Raw genomic sequence first — 15,828 nt, 5'->3', positions numbered from 1 at the left:
CAGGCCTATATGTACAATCACAGGACGGCTGGGTTAGAAGGGACCTTTAAAGACCACCTACTCCAACCCTTCTGCCAGGGGCAGGGATATCCATCACTACATCAGGTTGCCCAAAGTCCCATCCAACCTTGCCTTGAACAGTTCCAATGATGAATCCACAGCTTCTGCCCTGTTATTATGTAGATAAGCTGCATGGCTCCTAAGAATAGGAATTTTAAAATCTGGTAAATACTGTGTATGAAAAATAGATGTATTTTGACTACAGCCATTTCCACCTTTTAGCAGGGCCTGTTGCCATAGGACACGGGGTAATGGTTTTGAACTAAAAGAAGGTAGTTTCAGAGTAGATGTAAAGAAGAAATTTTTTTGCAACAAGGATGGTAAAACACTGGAACAAGTTGCCCAAGGAGGTAGGGAATGCCCCATTCCTGAAAACATTCAAGGACAGGTTGGACAAGGCTCTGAGCAACCTGATCTAGGTGAAGATCTAGGTCTCTGCTCATTGCAAGGAGGTTGGACTGGATGGCCTTTTAAAGGCCGTTCAATCCGAATCACTCTATAATTCTACCTTGTCACACTTCTATTTTTTCTGGAAGACTCCTTTATAAGGACTCTGTCTTTAAGTTTATATGTAATGAACCTGACACTGCAGCAGAACCTGAATTATCATAGCCCATGGCCAAAATACCAACTTGTTCTTCTAATCCTTACCAGACACAGAGCCCTCCTCCAGACCTCCAGCCTCCCTGGTCAGTCCACGGAACAGAAGCAATAAACGATTTAGACGAATCTGAACCAAAATCTGAGAGAATGATTTTTAAATTTAGGTTGAACACCCTAAGATTTACAGCCATAGAAATACAGTGTATGTGTTACATCTGTATTTATTCTCCAGAGCTCACTCAGAAATCTCTATTTAAGAATTTTTAATATAGTTTTCTGTTCAGGAGAAAATGAGAAGGAAAGATGTAGAAAGGATCTCAATACTATAATGACATTACACAATAAATACAGTTAAAACCTTAATTTAGTCTTACACATTAATCAGACTTCTTGGCTAGGTCCTAATCCTTCAGCTGTGTTTACTGGCATATACAGATTAAACAGAGGGTGAACAGTCAGTTAACCAGGGCCATATGAATATTTGTGGCTCTGAGAATGAGGAGAGTAAACAGCAACCTGCACTGTGTTTTGCCCAAACCCCACAGGGTAATAACGAAGAATACAAGGTTTTAATACCACATGGGGCCATTTAGTTACTTCCTTATTTGTGCAATACAGAAAAGAGCATTTAATTTCAAGATCTCAATATTGTGAATAGATTGAAGAACATCCAAACTGGACACTAGAAGAACAGGACATTTCCATCTTGCTTACTACATTAAGATTTATTGGGGAAAGAGCAGTGGACATGCAAGATAATATTTAAACCAAAAGAAATAAGTGATTTTACTGATTAGTCTTTTTCTTCCAGGTCTATACCTCCCTTATTTAAATTTATACCTGTTGTTTCCCATGTTTCCATCATGTACCATTGCAAAGATCCTCCATCATCAGTAACGTCAGAGGAGTGTGAAGGTGCTGCCCTCTCCCTCTACTTTCCCTCTCCAGATTAAGTGTCTCCTTACAGAGTGAGTGCTCTAAGCCCTTGGTGGCTCTACTCACTTAAATAAACTCACTCCAGTTTATTAAAGTCTTTCTTGTACTGGTGCAATATTTTATATGCATTTTCAAATCTTCTTTTTTGTACAAAAGTATTCTTTAGTTTAAAAAAAAAATCTGAATTTATCTGCATTTGTTTAGTATCAATTCCAATATGAAAGACCAGCTGAATACAAAACTTACTCCAGATCCTTATTTCCTGGTGAGGTAGGGGCATATTTACCAAACTACCAAATCCCTAGCAGGCTGTGAACACTCCTTATGTGCTGGTTGCACATTCTTTTGTGCTGTTTCCCAGGTGTCATGCCATCACACTGTACTCTGGTTGTTTGCTTTACCTTGTATGCTGCTTGTTGGAATTTCCTGAGCATCCTCTTTCTGCTGTCCCAAGGGTCATTATGGAGCAAGTCGAATGTGGGATGGGCACTTGGTTGCTGCATGATGCATTTTTAAGAAAGGAAACAGAAAAGAAAAAGGACAACCCTTTTTACAACTAGATAAGGGAGAACTTTTCTCCATCCCAAGCCATTCCTTGGCTTGAATCCATATGTTACTTCTAAATACTGAAATTAAGTCCAGTGAAAATATTTGCAGCATTGGCATTTAACCAGAAGTCTTCACTGCAGGGCTTAATGGGAGGTAATCACCAAGTACTAGCAGATGTAGTATGGGGAATGCAGAGATAAGATGGCATGGTCTGCATCCACACAAATGACCAACACAGACTACACCTTAAGTGCACTCTATGGGCAGTTGGACAGCAGACAGAATGGACAGGGGCTCTACCAAATGCATACTTCATCTTGCACAGACATGAAGTTGGAATAGCTGTAAGGACTCAAACCAGGTGCTCAGCAAAACCTTTCTCCAATAATAGCACATACCCAAGGAAGGGTGAAAGATGCCCCAGAGAAGGGCAAAAAAAAACTAAGTACCAGAAAGGTTCCTGTCAATCTAACCTGCAGGCAGAGGCTGCAAACTTTGTGATATGCTTAACCTTACAATGAGGCATGACAAAGCTTCCCCTGAGAGATCTTTCAGAAACAAGCAATATAAGTCTCAGGTTAGGCCTGCAGATCTCCACTTGACTCTCATACTAGATCAGAACATTAGAAGATGAGTTGTGCATGTAGCATAGTGCTTGCCCTAGCTAAAAGTAAAATGGGAAATAAGGCACTGATACAGAAGTAGGAATATCAGGAGGAAAAGTATTCAATGTCAAACATCTATGGCTGTTTGTTAGCTTGGGAGGTGATAATAGAGCATGCACATAGCAGGCTATAAAAACATATGAACAAACCTGCTCAACATGCCGGGTAACACGTCTAAAGGAGACTTCTATTTCATCCCTTTGGAACTCCTGTTCTATGACAGGTTCTCCTCTTTGGATCTAATTTGAAGAAGAAGCACATTAGCACAAAGCACCCAGGGAATTCTTTCCTCCATTACAATTAGTGAAACTCACAATGTAACATTATGGAGGTGCTTCACAAAACACAGACTTCATTCTCTTCTAGGGAGGGATTATTGCAACCCTTAAGCAAGTCAAACCAAGTAAAAAAAAGTATTTTCAGATCTGAGTTTCAATCAAATCTCTGTCCTAATGCAACATGGTTTTCCTTGCATAGCCAGAATCAGCAGGTAAGAAAATAGATGCTTCTAAACAAAGTTAACATACATCTAATTCAGTGATACACCAATCTCACAATTTAGATCCCTTTTTTACTAATTTCCTTTTTAGTATTAAATATAATGTTTTACATTGCCTAATTCAGTGTATAAATCAAGCCTTTATCCTATGTATAAATAATTTCACTCCCACAACCAGTTGGAAGTCAGTGGGATGTCAGAAGCTACTTGAATAGACAGGAGGCAGGATAAGAGGGACAGGCTCCACCTGTCCCTGAGAGCTGTGCCACACAAAGAAAGATATTTCCTGCCACCAAGTAGTGCTTATTGCTGTTATCACCTCTGTGGAAGAGGACCTGCAGTCTGTAGTGACTGGAAGAAACCAAAGAGAGAGAGGGTGAAGATGCAGAAGTACAACCTGATATTATCTCCCCACGGCTCTGTGTGGGAGTACTGACTGGATCTAGCTCTTTGAATGTGAGCCATTCAGAACAGCAGCTCCTCAGAGGTACAACACAAACAGAGGTTTGGATGTGGTCTTGGTGCTGACAGGATTATGCTGGAATGTGGCATTCTGATGAGACTGGGTGGCTGGGTGCAAATCTGCTAGGTTGGGCAAATATTGTTATATTTCTGGTAATACCTTACCCTTCTCTCTGTCTACCTTAGAAATAAAACCATCCCTGAAACAGTGATGCCCAGGCACAATAAAGATATGACTGCAGTAAAAAGCACAACTAGCACAGGTTTGCATTGATTAACAAAGAAAAACTGAACATGTAGAGAGCTTGATACAATTCACTAGTGCACTGCATAATCTGAAAGTATAAGTTTGATTTCAAATTTACAGAAAAAACATCAAAGATTAACCTTGTATTGCTCTTCTTCCCTTTGTCGGCTTTCAATAATCTCTTTTTTAAACTCCACAGAGATTGGATCACTTCCCTTATGAACTTGCCTGCATTTGCAGTGGAGACAAGAAAAATGCTTTACTTAATGCACAGTTTGCTTTATTCAAAGGCTAACAGACTTACTCTCCTCTTCCTGAGGTGCCTAGGTGTCCATGACATTCAGTGCATGAGATGATCTGTGGATTTCAAATAAAACCATGATGTGCTTACAGACCCAACTACGTTCTGCTTTGCACCATTTGATGTACAACAGAATCATAAAATAAGTAAGGTTGGACAAATGTCTAAAATCATTAAGTCCAGCCATTAACCTAACACTGCCTAACACTCCACTAAACTATGTCCACATCTATCAGTGGGACATATCAGCACTACATCTACATATTTTTTGAATGCTTTCAAGTGTAATTCTGCTCTCACTTCATTATTCATTTTAACCTGAATATATTGACAACCATGACAAAATCTTCTTTTGCCCTTAAGGGGCACAAGATGAGATGTCTGAGAACAAGGTTAGGCAAACAAGATTTTGAGCAGGTTTCTTTTTGAATGGAACCATAAGGCAATCAAAGACCTCATTGGGTACTACTATGGATTACTACTGAGTCTGCTCTTAGCAGGAGAGAAAAAAAATTAAATAAAACAACAGTAACTTAGGCTTAAAACAAACCTATTGGGACACGAAATGGCACCATTCTGCACTAGCGGATATTTCATACATCATTCATAGAGGCCTTGGTTAAGCAAATCCCAGTCTTGTTAACATGGTTAATTAACATGGTTAACTGACATGGTTAACTAATAATTACCGCTTTAGATGATTTGCTTCCTCTTCCTGAACATTTTGTTTGACTTTCAATTGAAATATAGTGTCCTTCATCTGCCTGGTTTTTATCCCTTCTTTGCCTTGGGACAGGGCTGCAGGAACATCAGAAAGCCATATACACCTCAGTCTAGATTGGGTTTTTAATTGTGAAATCCCTCCATTAAGATAACTGTACCCATTAATACATAAAGCTGAGATTTCTCACAGAAACAACAGTTACATCACCTCAGCAATTCTGGAGCCAAGTTCCTCATCAGACCTACAAATAATGCTAAGACCAAGTTTATGCTGCTTAATTACCTTCTTTTATGTCCTTTATCTTCAATTTTCCTGGTTCCTGAATCAAAACACTAGCCACAGCATATGGATTTGACAAGTCGGTGGGGAATCTGAGGTTCTGGTATTCAATTTCCTATAAGATATAAATTAATAGGAAGAAATAGAAACATGGAAGATTTCCTGCCCAGAAAAGTACTTGTAATTATTATCTTTTCACACCTTTAGTTTTGCAATAGGCTTTGACTGTAGTTGGCTGAACCGGTCTCTTCTCCACACTATGGATTTTCCAGACACAGCTTTTTTCTCTGGATGACATTGTTGTTCATCAAAATGTTCTTTTCTAGATGTCAGAAGGACACATATTGCTTTCATAAGTACTCTCCAAATGGCAATAAGTCCAATTTTTTCCCAAAAAAATTAAGTACAGCCCAAAAGGCTCAAAACCCCCTGCATCTTGCAAGGCCTCAGCAATAAGAATAATAATGAGTGGGAATGATAGAAGCTGAGGATGCTCAATACTTCTTTAAGGATATGTAACTTCTCATTATATTTATTTTGCTTGTTTCACTTCATATAGATTAAGGATGTTCTGAGCAAAGAGTGTAAAAAAGCAGGTATATGTATCAAAAGTAGAATTACATCAGTGCACTGTAAGTCTCCGAAGATACCAATGCTTAAAATGATCATAGCAAAATGGTATAAAATCCTATTACATGAGTATTTTTTAGAACAGGGCAAAAATACTCAAAGACCAGTCAGCCACACATACATCAGAGCCAGATGTGGTGTTGATGTTCCTGTGAATACACACACATAGGGTTTTGAGTGAAACTCTAAAATCCGTAACTGCATGGCCATTTGTGCTGTTCCATACTCAAATGGGGAATACTTCACAGTTACTTTGACTTTTCCATTGCCTGGAATGATTCCTGTGATTAGAGGAGAAAAACAGTGAGAGTCCATATAACATGAACCCACTTAAGTATGCTGGAATTGATTCTGGGCTACTTTTTTTTAAACAACTTAATGTTTGAGAGGATGGCAGGAGGCATGGAAAATATTTCAGGTCTCAAAGCATCTTTCAAAAACTATGTCCATTGCCAGATAATAGAAGATATTTTACAATAGCTGAGAGGTTTGACTGTAGACCTATAATATTTCATACTGCTGTGAAAATGACTGCCTGTTTATATGTAGAAATTCTTCACTTGCATCTGCTAGACTTAAGTCTTTGGCACTTTCTGCTTTCATGGACAAAGCATTATAAACATATTCCTCTGTGCTTTTCCAAGCTAGGGGACTCATACGGATTTGATGCATTACCTGTCTCTGCTTGACCTTATTTCCTTACTACCTATTCCATTATTTTCTCAACCACTTTAACCACCATTCATATCCCTAAACATTCCCAACCTAAATGACTCTATGATTACTCTGAGCACAATGGCTTTAAGTAGGAGCTGAAACTTTTTAGTGCTTTAAAGATGGCCTTCAGCCATATTTTCAGGCTACCAAAATTTCTGACTTAAGTTTTACTGGGATGACCCTTTTTTTCAGAGATACTCTTCTGGGAAGACAAAGGCCACACAGACTGTTTGGAACATCCCATATTTTGTCAGAGCTCACATTTTGTCATAGCTGGACATTGCCTAAAGGAACTTACAGCCAAGTTGGCTATTTGCCATGAGGCTGCAAATGACTGGCTGCATTTACCTGCAAAAACTTTACCAGAGACAAAGGTTTTTTCTGTACAGCACTGAATAGACTGTCACAAGTAACTACACTTCATACATACAGATTTAACATTTAGAATTTTAAAGAAGTCAGTCTACCAAATGTTGGCTGGACAGTGAAGGCTCTGTGAGGCTGAATAATATCAATGTGGAATTCAAAATCTATGGGACAGCTGCACTGCAACGGGATAACATACTCCTTACTGAAAAGAGATAAAAGAAGAATTAAATTAATCAAACTACAGTTGTTCATCAATTACAAGTTGGGAAATTGTATTATACACACCATGCACTAAATTACCTGCATTCAGAGGGGTGGGTTACTTATTAATGTGAAAATCGTAATTCCTCACTGTTCCAAAATAGCAAAATATTTCAGATCTTTCCTTCCCCCAGGAAATAAGAGCTGAATCTTGACTTGAATGCTGGACATTACTTTCTCCTACCCATACAGAATTTGATTACAGAAAAATTTTAAAAATCTGCTTTTTGGAAGTTATTTATGTCCATCCTCAAATTCTTACAGACTGTAATATCTAGCAAGTACAAACAATGCAAACTGGAGCAATGAGTACAGAACCAGAAATCAGCCTTTGCCCATGGCCCTCCTTGTGAAAGATGATGAGAAAAGAAAGTATTGAAAACTCCAACACAGAATGACTGGACTTCAACCACTGTAGAAATTACGATGCTGGGGCCTAATTTTCGTAATAGCCCTTTATGTCTCATGCACGTTGTGTGAGGACTATTAGTACACATCTTTTCAACCTGTCTTGCCTTTGTATGCAACTGTTTTCACAGACCAAACTGAAACACAAAAGCTTTGGTGCACCACCATTCATCACCCTGCACATCAAGATCCATTTACACAGGCTTATTTCTGGTTTTTATCAACTGTCTGACTGAAATCCTACCCTGCTGATCAGCAAAGAATGCATGCTACACACAGTGTTCCTCTGGAAAGCACATTTTAAAATGCCTAAAGAAATAAGCAATAATAGCCAAGTTCTTTTATCTCTGCCTTACTATGGCCTGTTCACAAAGAAGATGCAATGGCAGACTGGGCAGGCAATTTGTTTTAGGGTATAGTGCAGCTTGAACAGTAGCCAAAGTGCCTCAAAAACAAGCCAAATATGCCACCTGTTGCCTGATGGACCTTCTGTACCTAAGGGGAATGGTGGGTGGTAAAATACAGATTTTATCCTACATTTATGGAAGTAAAAGGCAGTTTTTCCATTAACTTCATGGGCTATGGACTGAGCCCAGATTCCACTGGGTTCTGTAAAGTACCAACTATCTCAGAGAGCTTTCCTCTTTTAGAAAGTTTTTAGTAGTTTAATGCTGAAAAATACTGGTAAAAATTAAGGTTTGAAACCACAAGTTTTCTCTTCAGGAATTCTTCCAAATTTCCTCAGGAGTATCTTCAAGCATCCCTGCTGTGCTGAAAAAAATTCTCATTATTTAAAATTATATTTTGTTCTCTTTCTAATATCTTCTCTGTATTCTGAGAATATGAAAGTTCTGTATACTTCAGTACTAACAGGAAGCAAATACCAGAATCACATCATGCCTAGAGGCCCCCAGAAAGTCAGGAGTTATGTTCAGTCCTGTGAGAAAGCTGCAATGTTACAATTCACTGAAGTTTAACAGACTAAAGGGGATTAGAAAAACAAACAAACAAAAAGACACAAATGTTATTCTGCAATGCTGGACTCATTTCTACTGCAGAATTTTGCATGTTTCTTATATATGCTTTACCTATTTATATTTCCGTGCTTCAGTAAAATTCATGAGTTACTTTCAACTCACAGACTATGACGAAACCACCTGCTAAGACTTTCACTTCCTAGAATTCACTCAAATCTTTACACTCATAAAAATCACCATAATTTTAACTAATATAGCCAATACACTGCAGAACTAGACCCTAATAAACAGAACCTGCCTTCTCCTTTTCCTCTTCCCAGTTCCTATTAACAACTATTACTGATTACTTCATGAGAACAGTCAGTGTTACAGCCATGCAATAGACAGAGTAAAATGAAGTCTAAGTCATTAAATACTTTTAAATACAAGAAGCAAAAAAACCCAGCTCCATCTCTACATATGTTTAGCCTGCACAGCATTTACTTTATGGTGAATGGCACCTGAAACAGTTTATATACAGAATTATTTTTCAGTCCAGATGGTAGCTGAGTTTCTTAAGGCTTTCAAGACATCAAGTTGTACAAATAGAGAAAAATGAAATTTTTCAGTTTTTGGGCATGTCTCACAAAATGTGGACAAATGTCTGTCCTTAACTCACCTCTGACCAACTGATACATCAGACAGATTTATAAATGATGGAAATCCTACAATATTCATAGCAGGGTAAGCATGCATGGGAACAACTAAGGTATCATCTCCCTGCAAACAAACAAACAAACAGGTGCAAATATTTATCTCTTACAATTAGTAAGTCATAGAATCATAGAATGTTAAGGCTTGGAAGGGACCTTAAAGATCATCCAGTCCCAATTCCCACTGCCATGGGCAGGGACACTCCCACTAGACCAGGCTGACCAAGGCCTTATCCAACCTGGCCTTGAACACTGCCAGGGTTGGGGCACCCACAGTTTCCCCTAGGCAGCTGTTCCAGTGTCTCACCACCTTCACCTTCTAATATCTAACCTAAATTTCCTGTATTTCAATTTGTACCCATTACCCCTTGTCCTATCACTACATTCCTCATGAACTGTCTTTCTCCAGCTTCCCTGTAGCCCCTTTCAGATACTTGAAGGTTGCTAGGCCTTGAACACTGCCAGGGTTGGGGCACCCACAGTTTCCCCTAGGCAGCTGTTCCAGTGTCTCACCACCTTCACAGCAAAGAACTTCTTTCTAATATCTAACCTAAATTTCCTGTATTTCAATTTGTACCCATTACCCCTTGTCCTATCACTACATTCCTCATGAACTGTCTTTCTCCAGCTTCCCTGTAGCCCCTTTCAGATACTTGAAGGTTGCTATGAGGTCTCCATGCAACTTTCTCTTCCCCAGGCTCAACAGTCCCAACTTTCTCAGTCTGTTATGGAAGTAAAAAGTTTCTCTAGTATTTGACCAGTAAGACTTTGGGCATAGAACACCTTCAGGATTATCACTGTGTTGTACCTCAGAATGTTACTATTCTACCTGCTTTCAGTATCAGTCTTTCCATACTTTATGCAAATCTCTAGAGCTCCTCTGAGCCTGCTCAGCTAAGAAATTACATCAGTGTGGCACAAAGACTGATCTACTGGCAAAGAATAGCAGAATAAGTTATATAACCTTACCTACAGCTCTGGGATGTTTACAGAGAAAAAATTTTAATGTTTAAAGTTAAATACTCCAGTCAAGACTTACTGGGAATAAATCCATGTGTCTCTAAAAGATTAAGTTTTATCATTATCATCATGCTCTAATAGTTGTTTCATCCGACTCCTCATCCCATTACAACTCTAGCTATACTTTGCAATGAATCCTCACCTCACAGTGAATTCGAATGCAGTCATAGTAGTATCGCCACTCATCAGGACAAAAATCAACAGTAACCACAAGGGACAAACCAGGGACAAGCCGGTGCTGGAAAATGACCCAAAACAAGATAAAAGGTGTGTAAGAGCTGCTTATATGACACAAAACCTGTGCTGCATGCAAAGAGCAGCGTGAAGATTTTCTGACACTTACTGTTTTGCTGTATTTTATCTGAAAATACATTGTCTGGGGTGGTATTATGTGAAGGTTTAGTGCATTGGTAGAAATATTTATCAGCTTCTGCAGAACAAAAGAACACAAAGACCATAAAACACTTTACAATATAAGAGGTCAATTAAGAATGCCAACGGTACTTTTTGTAAAACCTTCCATAGCAAAGACATAACCAGTTTTACTTTAGTAGAAATAATACTAAATATGCTCTGAATTCAAAAGAAAATGATGCAAAACATATATCCCATGTCTTTACTCTTTGGAAACAAGTCACAATTCTTAACCAAGGAATAAGTTAGTCTTGCTAGAAAGATGCTACTATTGAATCAAATTCTGGTGCTGTTTTTCTTACATGCAAAAGGAACAAATAATGAAACAATTTATTGACCACTTCTAGGAACATCTGAAACAACAGGAATTGTATAATACTCTGTGGTTCTGTCTTGGTTTTCTAGCAACAAACCTTTGGATGGTGGCAGTTCAGCCAAGCCTATAAAAGCCTCCTGAATTTGTTTACTTTCATTATATTTGGAGAACCTAGGCCACCATAACCACCCAACCTCTGTCTCAACACACTTAAAACATGAATAAAAAAGGCAGACAAAGGCAGAGCAGAGAGTAGAAAAGGAAATACCCAAACCATTCACAAGGAAAGATAATCAAACCTATGCATACAATTTCCTTTCTCAGAATAAATTGTTCTTGGCAGAAGACCAGAGGTGCTTTCAAAACTTTCCCACCAGTGAACATGTTTGCAGACACAGTGACAGTCCAAGGACATTTTGAAAAAACAAGTCTCCTGTGGAGTTAAAGCCCAAATCCTTCACTCATGATGTGCAAACCACATATCACTAACACTGATGCAGACATGGGAAACAGGGAGTATAAAGGAGGGTGATGCTCACAGCCTGGTACTCGTCTCTTTTGTAACCGCAGGGCCACTGAATTTAAGTGCTGCTTTTTAGAGCGCTCCACAGAGCAAAGGCCTCATGACCACAAGCAGTCGACTCAGATTCTGCTGTCCTTTTATGAGCCCCAAGGGGATCCCCACTCCAAAACTTACCAGCATCTGTTGGTGATGTTTTCCAACTTCATACCCTCCATAGTGTAACACAGCAGGCTCAGCCTGTACAAACCTGCTCCTCTGAAGTTCTGAATAAATCTCTATATATCAAAAAATAGAGAGAAAAAGAAACCAGAAACACACATGATGAGTGGTACTTACATTGATGTAGTCTAGTTATGCTATACTGATGTATTACTGAAAGAAAAAGATATTATTTCTCCTTTTAAGTGGGCATGAGTTTATAAATGGAAAGTTATGGCAGCATCCGCTACCCCAGCAGATCCATGATCTTGCCACTAGTTCATCTCTTGGCATCATGGCTTCAACAAGCCACCCCAAAACTTTAGGGTCAGCCAGGATCAGCACAGCCACTATTTACTTCCTGACTACCCCTCCCATTATTTGGGCTCGCAGGAAGCTGCAATTTAAGCAACAGGATGGGAGTTTTCTCAGTCAATTGCAAAAAAAATAACAGCCAAGTGTCTCCCAGAATTGCCACGAGGCTGGGAACAGTCAGAGAGCAGGAACTTACTTGATTCCAGCAGGTGATGGGGGACAGCTTGTCTTTTTTCAGGTTCCTCCACGAGGTGGCTCAGGACACTGGGTACTTTCTTCAAGGACCCCCTAGAGACAGTAATGTCTGTGGAGGCCGATGGAACCAGATCCATGTTAGGACAGAAACAGGATCTCAATGGCACTAAAATTCCTCAGTGCCTGGGGTCAAACAAAAACAACATAATGATCAAAATGTCTTCTCTTGCACTGGAAACATCTGCTGCCTAAAACTGCCTTGAAACATTTAGGAGAGGGAGCTACTTTTTCCCTGCTGAAGTAGATTACTCTGTGTGTGTGCTAAGTACAAGGAGAGAATGATTCCAGGAAACGTGGCTCCCACTGCAAGGCCTAGCACTTTGGGCATCTGTTCTAAGGCTTGTTGGGGACATCTGCCTTTCAGGTCTGTGTAAAACACCTCTCTCTTCCTTATCCCCCAGCAGAGAGGAAGAGAGGAGGTTCTGTCAATTCCACCATCTGAACTAATTTCTGCAGAGATGTTCTTCCAATGTCTCCTGGGTGTTTGAGTTGTTAACTTGCAGATTAATTTTTAATTTTTAAATATTAATATGAGGGATAAGAAAACTGGCATTTGAATCTTTTGTTTGGATAGCACCATCTCGGTTATTAGTTCAGTGAAGATAACTGTAAACGCTGAAAGCCATGGGCATTACAGATCCTGTGTTAAGTATGCAGTTATCAGAACATAAACTTCTCTAATGACGAGTGCAAATTTTACATAATAAAGACACCAGACACGATCCATCCACCAGAAATTATCTTTGTAAATATAGCACACAGAGCCCTTGACTCTTGTATGAACTGGAGAACTGCATGGAGAAAAAGACACGATACTTTTGGAACAAGTACTGAATTCAAAAGCCATGCTGGGATTTTCAGTCCTCAAGCAGGCACCACTCAACAGTTTCAAAGCTGCATTACTCCACCTCCCCCATTACATTTTATGGTCTCATCTCTGGTATTTGTCTGGTTTTCCAGTCTGCTTTCGATCTTTCAGGCACAACTTGAGAGGTGCTGCAAGCTCATAAAATGCTGGTTTGACTTATGGCTCTGTGCAGTATTAAATAATAAATAAGCAAGAAGCTCAAAATAATGTGCCACCAGGACCCTGGCCTTCATAGTATTTTCCACTCAATAACTCCAAGCACAAATTTTCCACTCACAACAGAAAACCTGTAAGAGGAGCTGCATTATTGTGCACTGCAGTAAATTTCTTCTGAGGTAGCAAGACCAACCACACTCAGAGAAAAACACTGCCAAAAAATTTCTAAACATAAGGATAAGGCTTACATTTTTTCCACTTGTGTTCTTCAACTTTAATTTGTACCACTGCCACCCTCCTTCTCCTGGTCAGCATTCCGCATCGGGAACGCAAGGTTGGAAAAGGTGTAGGCAGACAAAAGTCTCCTCAAAGGATTCCTGGTGTAACCTTTTCCATAATTTACAGTGATGATGCCATCACGGCTCACCAACTTCAATAACACTGCGTGTTGCTCAAAGGGCTAATACAGAACAAATCCTTAAGGTCCTGGAATGTCTGAATACCTGATATTCTTAAATTTTCCAGGACAGTTGTGTCTATCGACTTTTTGTGTGTGCGTGTGTGTGTGAAGCCAACAGAGCTGTGAAATCCTGAGAGCCCATGGCAAAACTCACCCCAAACGCCCTCAGACCCGGTTATCGCCCTTCTCCTTGTCAGCGCTCGGGCTTTCTAATCCCTTCTCGTGCCTCGGAGCTCCTCGCACTCCTCACCCCACCAAAGGATGCGGTGCAAAGCCATTACAACTGCGTGAGGCTGGAAAAGGCATCGCTGTACACACAGCACGTCCCTCCTGCTGCCACAGCCGCCCAGCGCTCCCGGAGCCCCGGCAGAGCCCGGTTCCCCCTCTCAGCGCTCCCGGAGCCCCGGCAGAGCCCGGTTCCCCCTCTCAGCGCTCCCGGAGCCCCACGGCCCGGCCCGGCCCGGCCCTCACGGCGGCCCCGCGGCGGTCGCTCGGCAACGAGGCAGCCGCGCTGGGCCGCACCAGTCGCGGCTGGGCGGGATCCCCACAGCGGCACTCCAGCTCCTCTCATGGCGAAAGTACAAAAAACAGGAAAAACAACTTCTCTCTTCTTTTTTTTTTTTTTTCTTCTTCCCCCTGGTAAGCGTCGTTTTCAGGATTCCCAGTGTGGTCGCAGACAGAGCAGAGGCACTTCTTTCCCTTTAAAAACTTGGTTTAAAACATATTTTGAATGTTTTATTAGAGTTTAAAAAAACCCCCAAAACCTTCTTCCCCCCCTACCCTTCCCCCCCCCGCTTCCTATATGTTCTCGCTTTCAGCATTAAAGAGCCATCCTTTGGAAAGTAATCCTGAAAACCTTTCTTCAGTGTATTTTTCATACCACCCATAAATTATGAGGGCTTTTTAACCTAAATGGGTACAGGGGAGAAGGGGAGGCAAAATTTTCTTCCTTTTTTTTTTTCTTTTTTTTTTTCCCCTTCAGACAGGCGATCTGGACCAAGAATAAAATGATTCACTTTCAGTTTTTCTAACACAGAGGTAAAATGTGTCCAAAAGTAGTGCAGCATGCATTTTGGATAAAAAAATAAGGAAGAAAAGCTTCAGATCATAAAATTCAGATCCCAGGACATAGTTCCCATACTTAGTAAGATGTAACTGCTCTTGGTTAGGAAAAATTATACCTACAACCTTGACATGATGTCTTAAATATAGGCTTAATATAGAAAGCCAGAAATATTCCCAGAATGTTTTTCTTCCTAACATATTTGTAGAATAAAATTGTTCACTTTCAGTTTTTCTAACATAGAGGTAAAATAGAACATATTTCTCCTCACAATTCACATGTACATCAGTCTGTTTGGACAATGATAGTTGAGTGTAAACCAAAAACCATGTCTGCTTTCGCATCAGAGGGTTTAAACATGATGCATCTCTGGAGAAGCACTTTGTAAAGTTTCCTGGAAAGCAGCAAATGAGTAGAAAAGGTAGGTGAAAAGAGGGGATTATCAGCCAACAAACCTTCATATTTCCTTGGGAAGGCTGATAAAAATAAAGATTGTTAACCAGGATTTAAATAGGTGATTCTTGCCTCAGTTTCGTCTCTATATTCTAGACGTCAGATGAAAAATGTGTGGCCTGATTGTCAAGCTGTAGTAGAGGCATTGCAAACAATTTAATTATTTAGCAAAGGAAGGAGAAAAATTAGTTATTTCCAGCACTAATGGAATTTTTAAGTATTAATAAATAAATACTTACAATCAAAGTTGGTTAGTGTTTGATAAGTAAACAATCCTACAATCAGAGTAGTACAAAGCAAAGTAATTTCTTTTATTTACTCCTAAAGTTAAAGTGAAAAGTCCTTCAAAATTGTGTGAACAAATTCAGATGCTTTTTTCCTGGTTTAGACATGGGACTTGAAAGAAAT

At 39.8% G+C, this 15,828-nt stretch overlaps 1 protein-coding gene across 6 annotated transcripts in view; it reads right to left on the bottom strand.

Moving 5' to 3' along the window:
• CFAP221 (cilia and flagella associated protein 221) overlaps nucleotides 1–14,375 on the bottom strand; it is a 32,896-nt gene extending 18,521 nt beyond the window's left edge. For 3 of the 6 annotated variants that reach the window (XR_001863951.1, XM_017740258.1, XM_008638281.2), the window contains exons 1-15: nucleotides 14,059–14,375; nucleotides 12,362–12,543; nucleotides 11,827–11,927; nucleotides 10,743–10,829; nucleotides 10,542–10,637; nucleotides 9,346–9,446; nucleotides 7,140–7,243; nucleotides 6,077–6,236; nucleotides 5,527–5,647; nucleotides 5,329–5,440; nucleotides 5,012–5,120; nucleotides 4,162–4,249; nucleotides 2,963–3,052; nucleotides 2,001–2,096; nucleotides 712–802 (exon numbers count right to left, since the gene is read on the bottom strand). Coding sequence is in view for 5 of the 6 variants with exons in the window: in XM_017740258.1 (XP_017595747.1) it covers nucleotides 712–802; nucleotides 2,001–2,096; nucleotides 2,963–3,052; nucleotides 4,162–4,249; nucleotides 5,012–5,120; nucleotides 5,329–5,440; nucleotides 5,527–5,647; nucleotides 6,077–6,236; nucleotides 7,140–7,243; nucleotides 9,346–9,446; nucleotides 10,542–10,637; nucleotides 10,743–10,829; nucleotides 11,827–11,927; nucleotides 12,362–12,497 (1,492 nt within the window). In the remaining variant the exon portion in view is untranslated. Of the gene's footprint in view, nucleotides 1–711; nucleotides 803–2,000; nucleotides 2,097–2,962; nucleotides 3,053–4,161; nucleotides 4,250–5,011; nucleotides 5,121–5,328; nucleotides 5,441–5,526; nucleotides 5,648–6,076; nucleotides 6,237–7,139; nucleotides 7,244–9,345; nucleotides 9,447–10,541; nucleotides 10,638–10,742; nucleotides 10,830–11,826; nucleotides 11,928–12,361; nucleotides 12,544–14,058 lie in introns of those variants that run through there. The other 3 variants (XM_017740259.1, XM_017740261.1, XM_017740260.1) reach the window with 3 other exon arrangements.
• Nucleotides 14,376–15,828: the final 1,453 nt, after the last annotated feature.

Source organism: Corvus brachyrhynchos, unplaced genomic scaffold (genome assembly GCF_000691975.1).
Source record: "Corvus brachyrhynchos isolate BGI_N302 unplaced genomic scaffold, ASM69197v1 scaffold126, whole genome shotgun sequence".
NCBI classification, from domain to species: domain Eukaryota; kingdom Metazoa; phylum Chordata; class Aves; order Passeriformes; family Corvidae; genus Corvus; species Corvus brachyrhynchos.
This window is presented reverse-complemented; position numbering and strand designations above follow the sequence as displayed.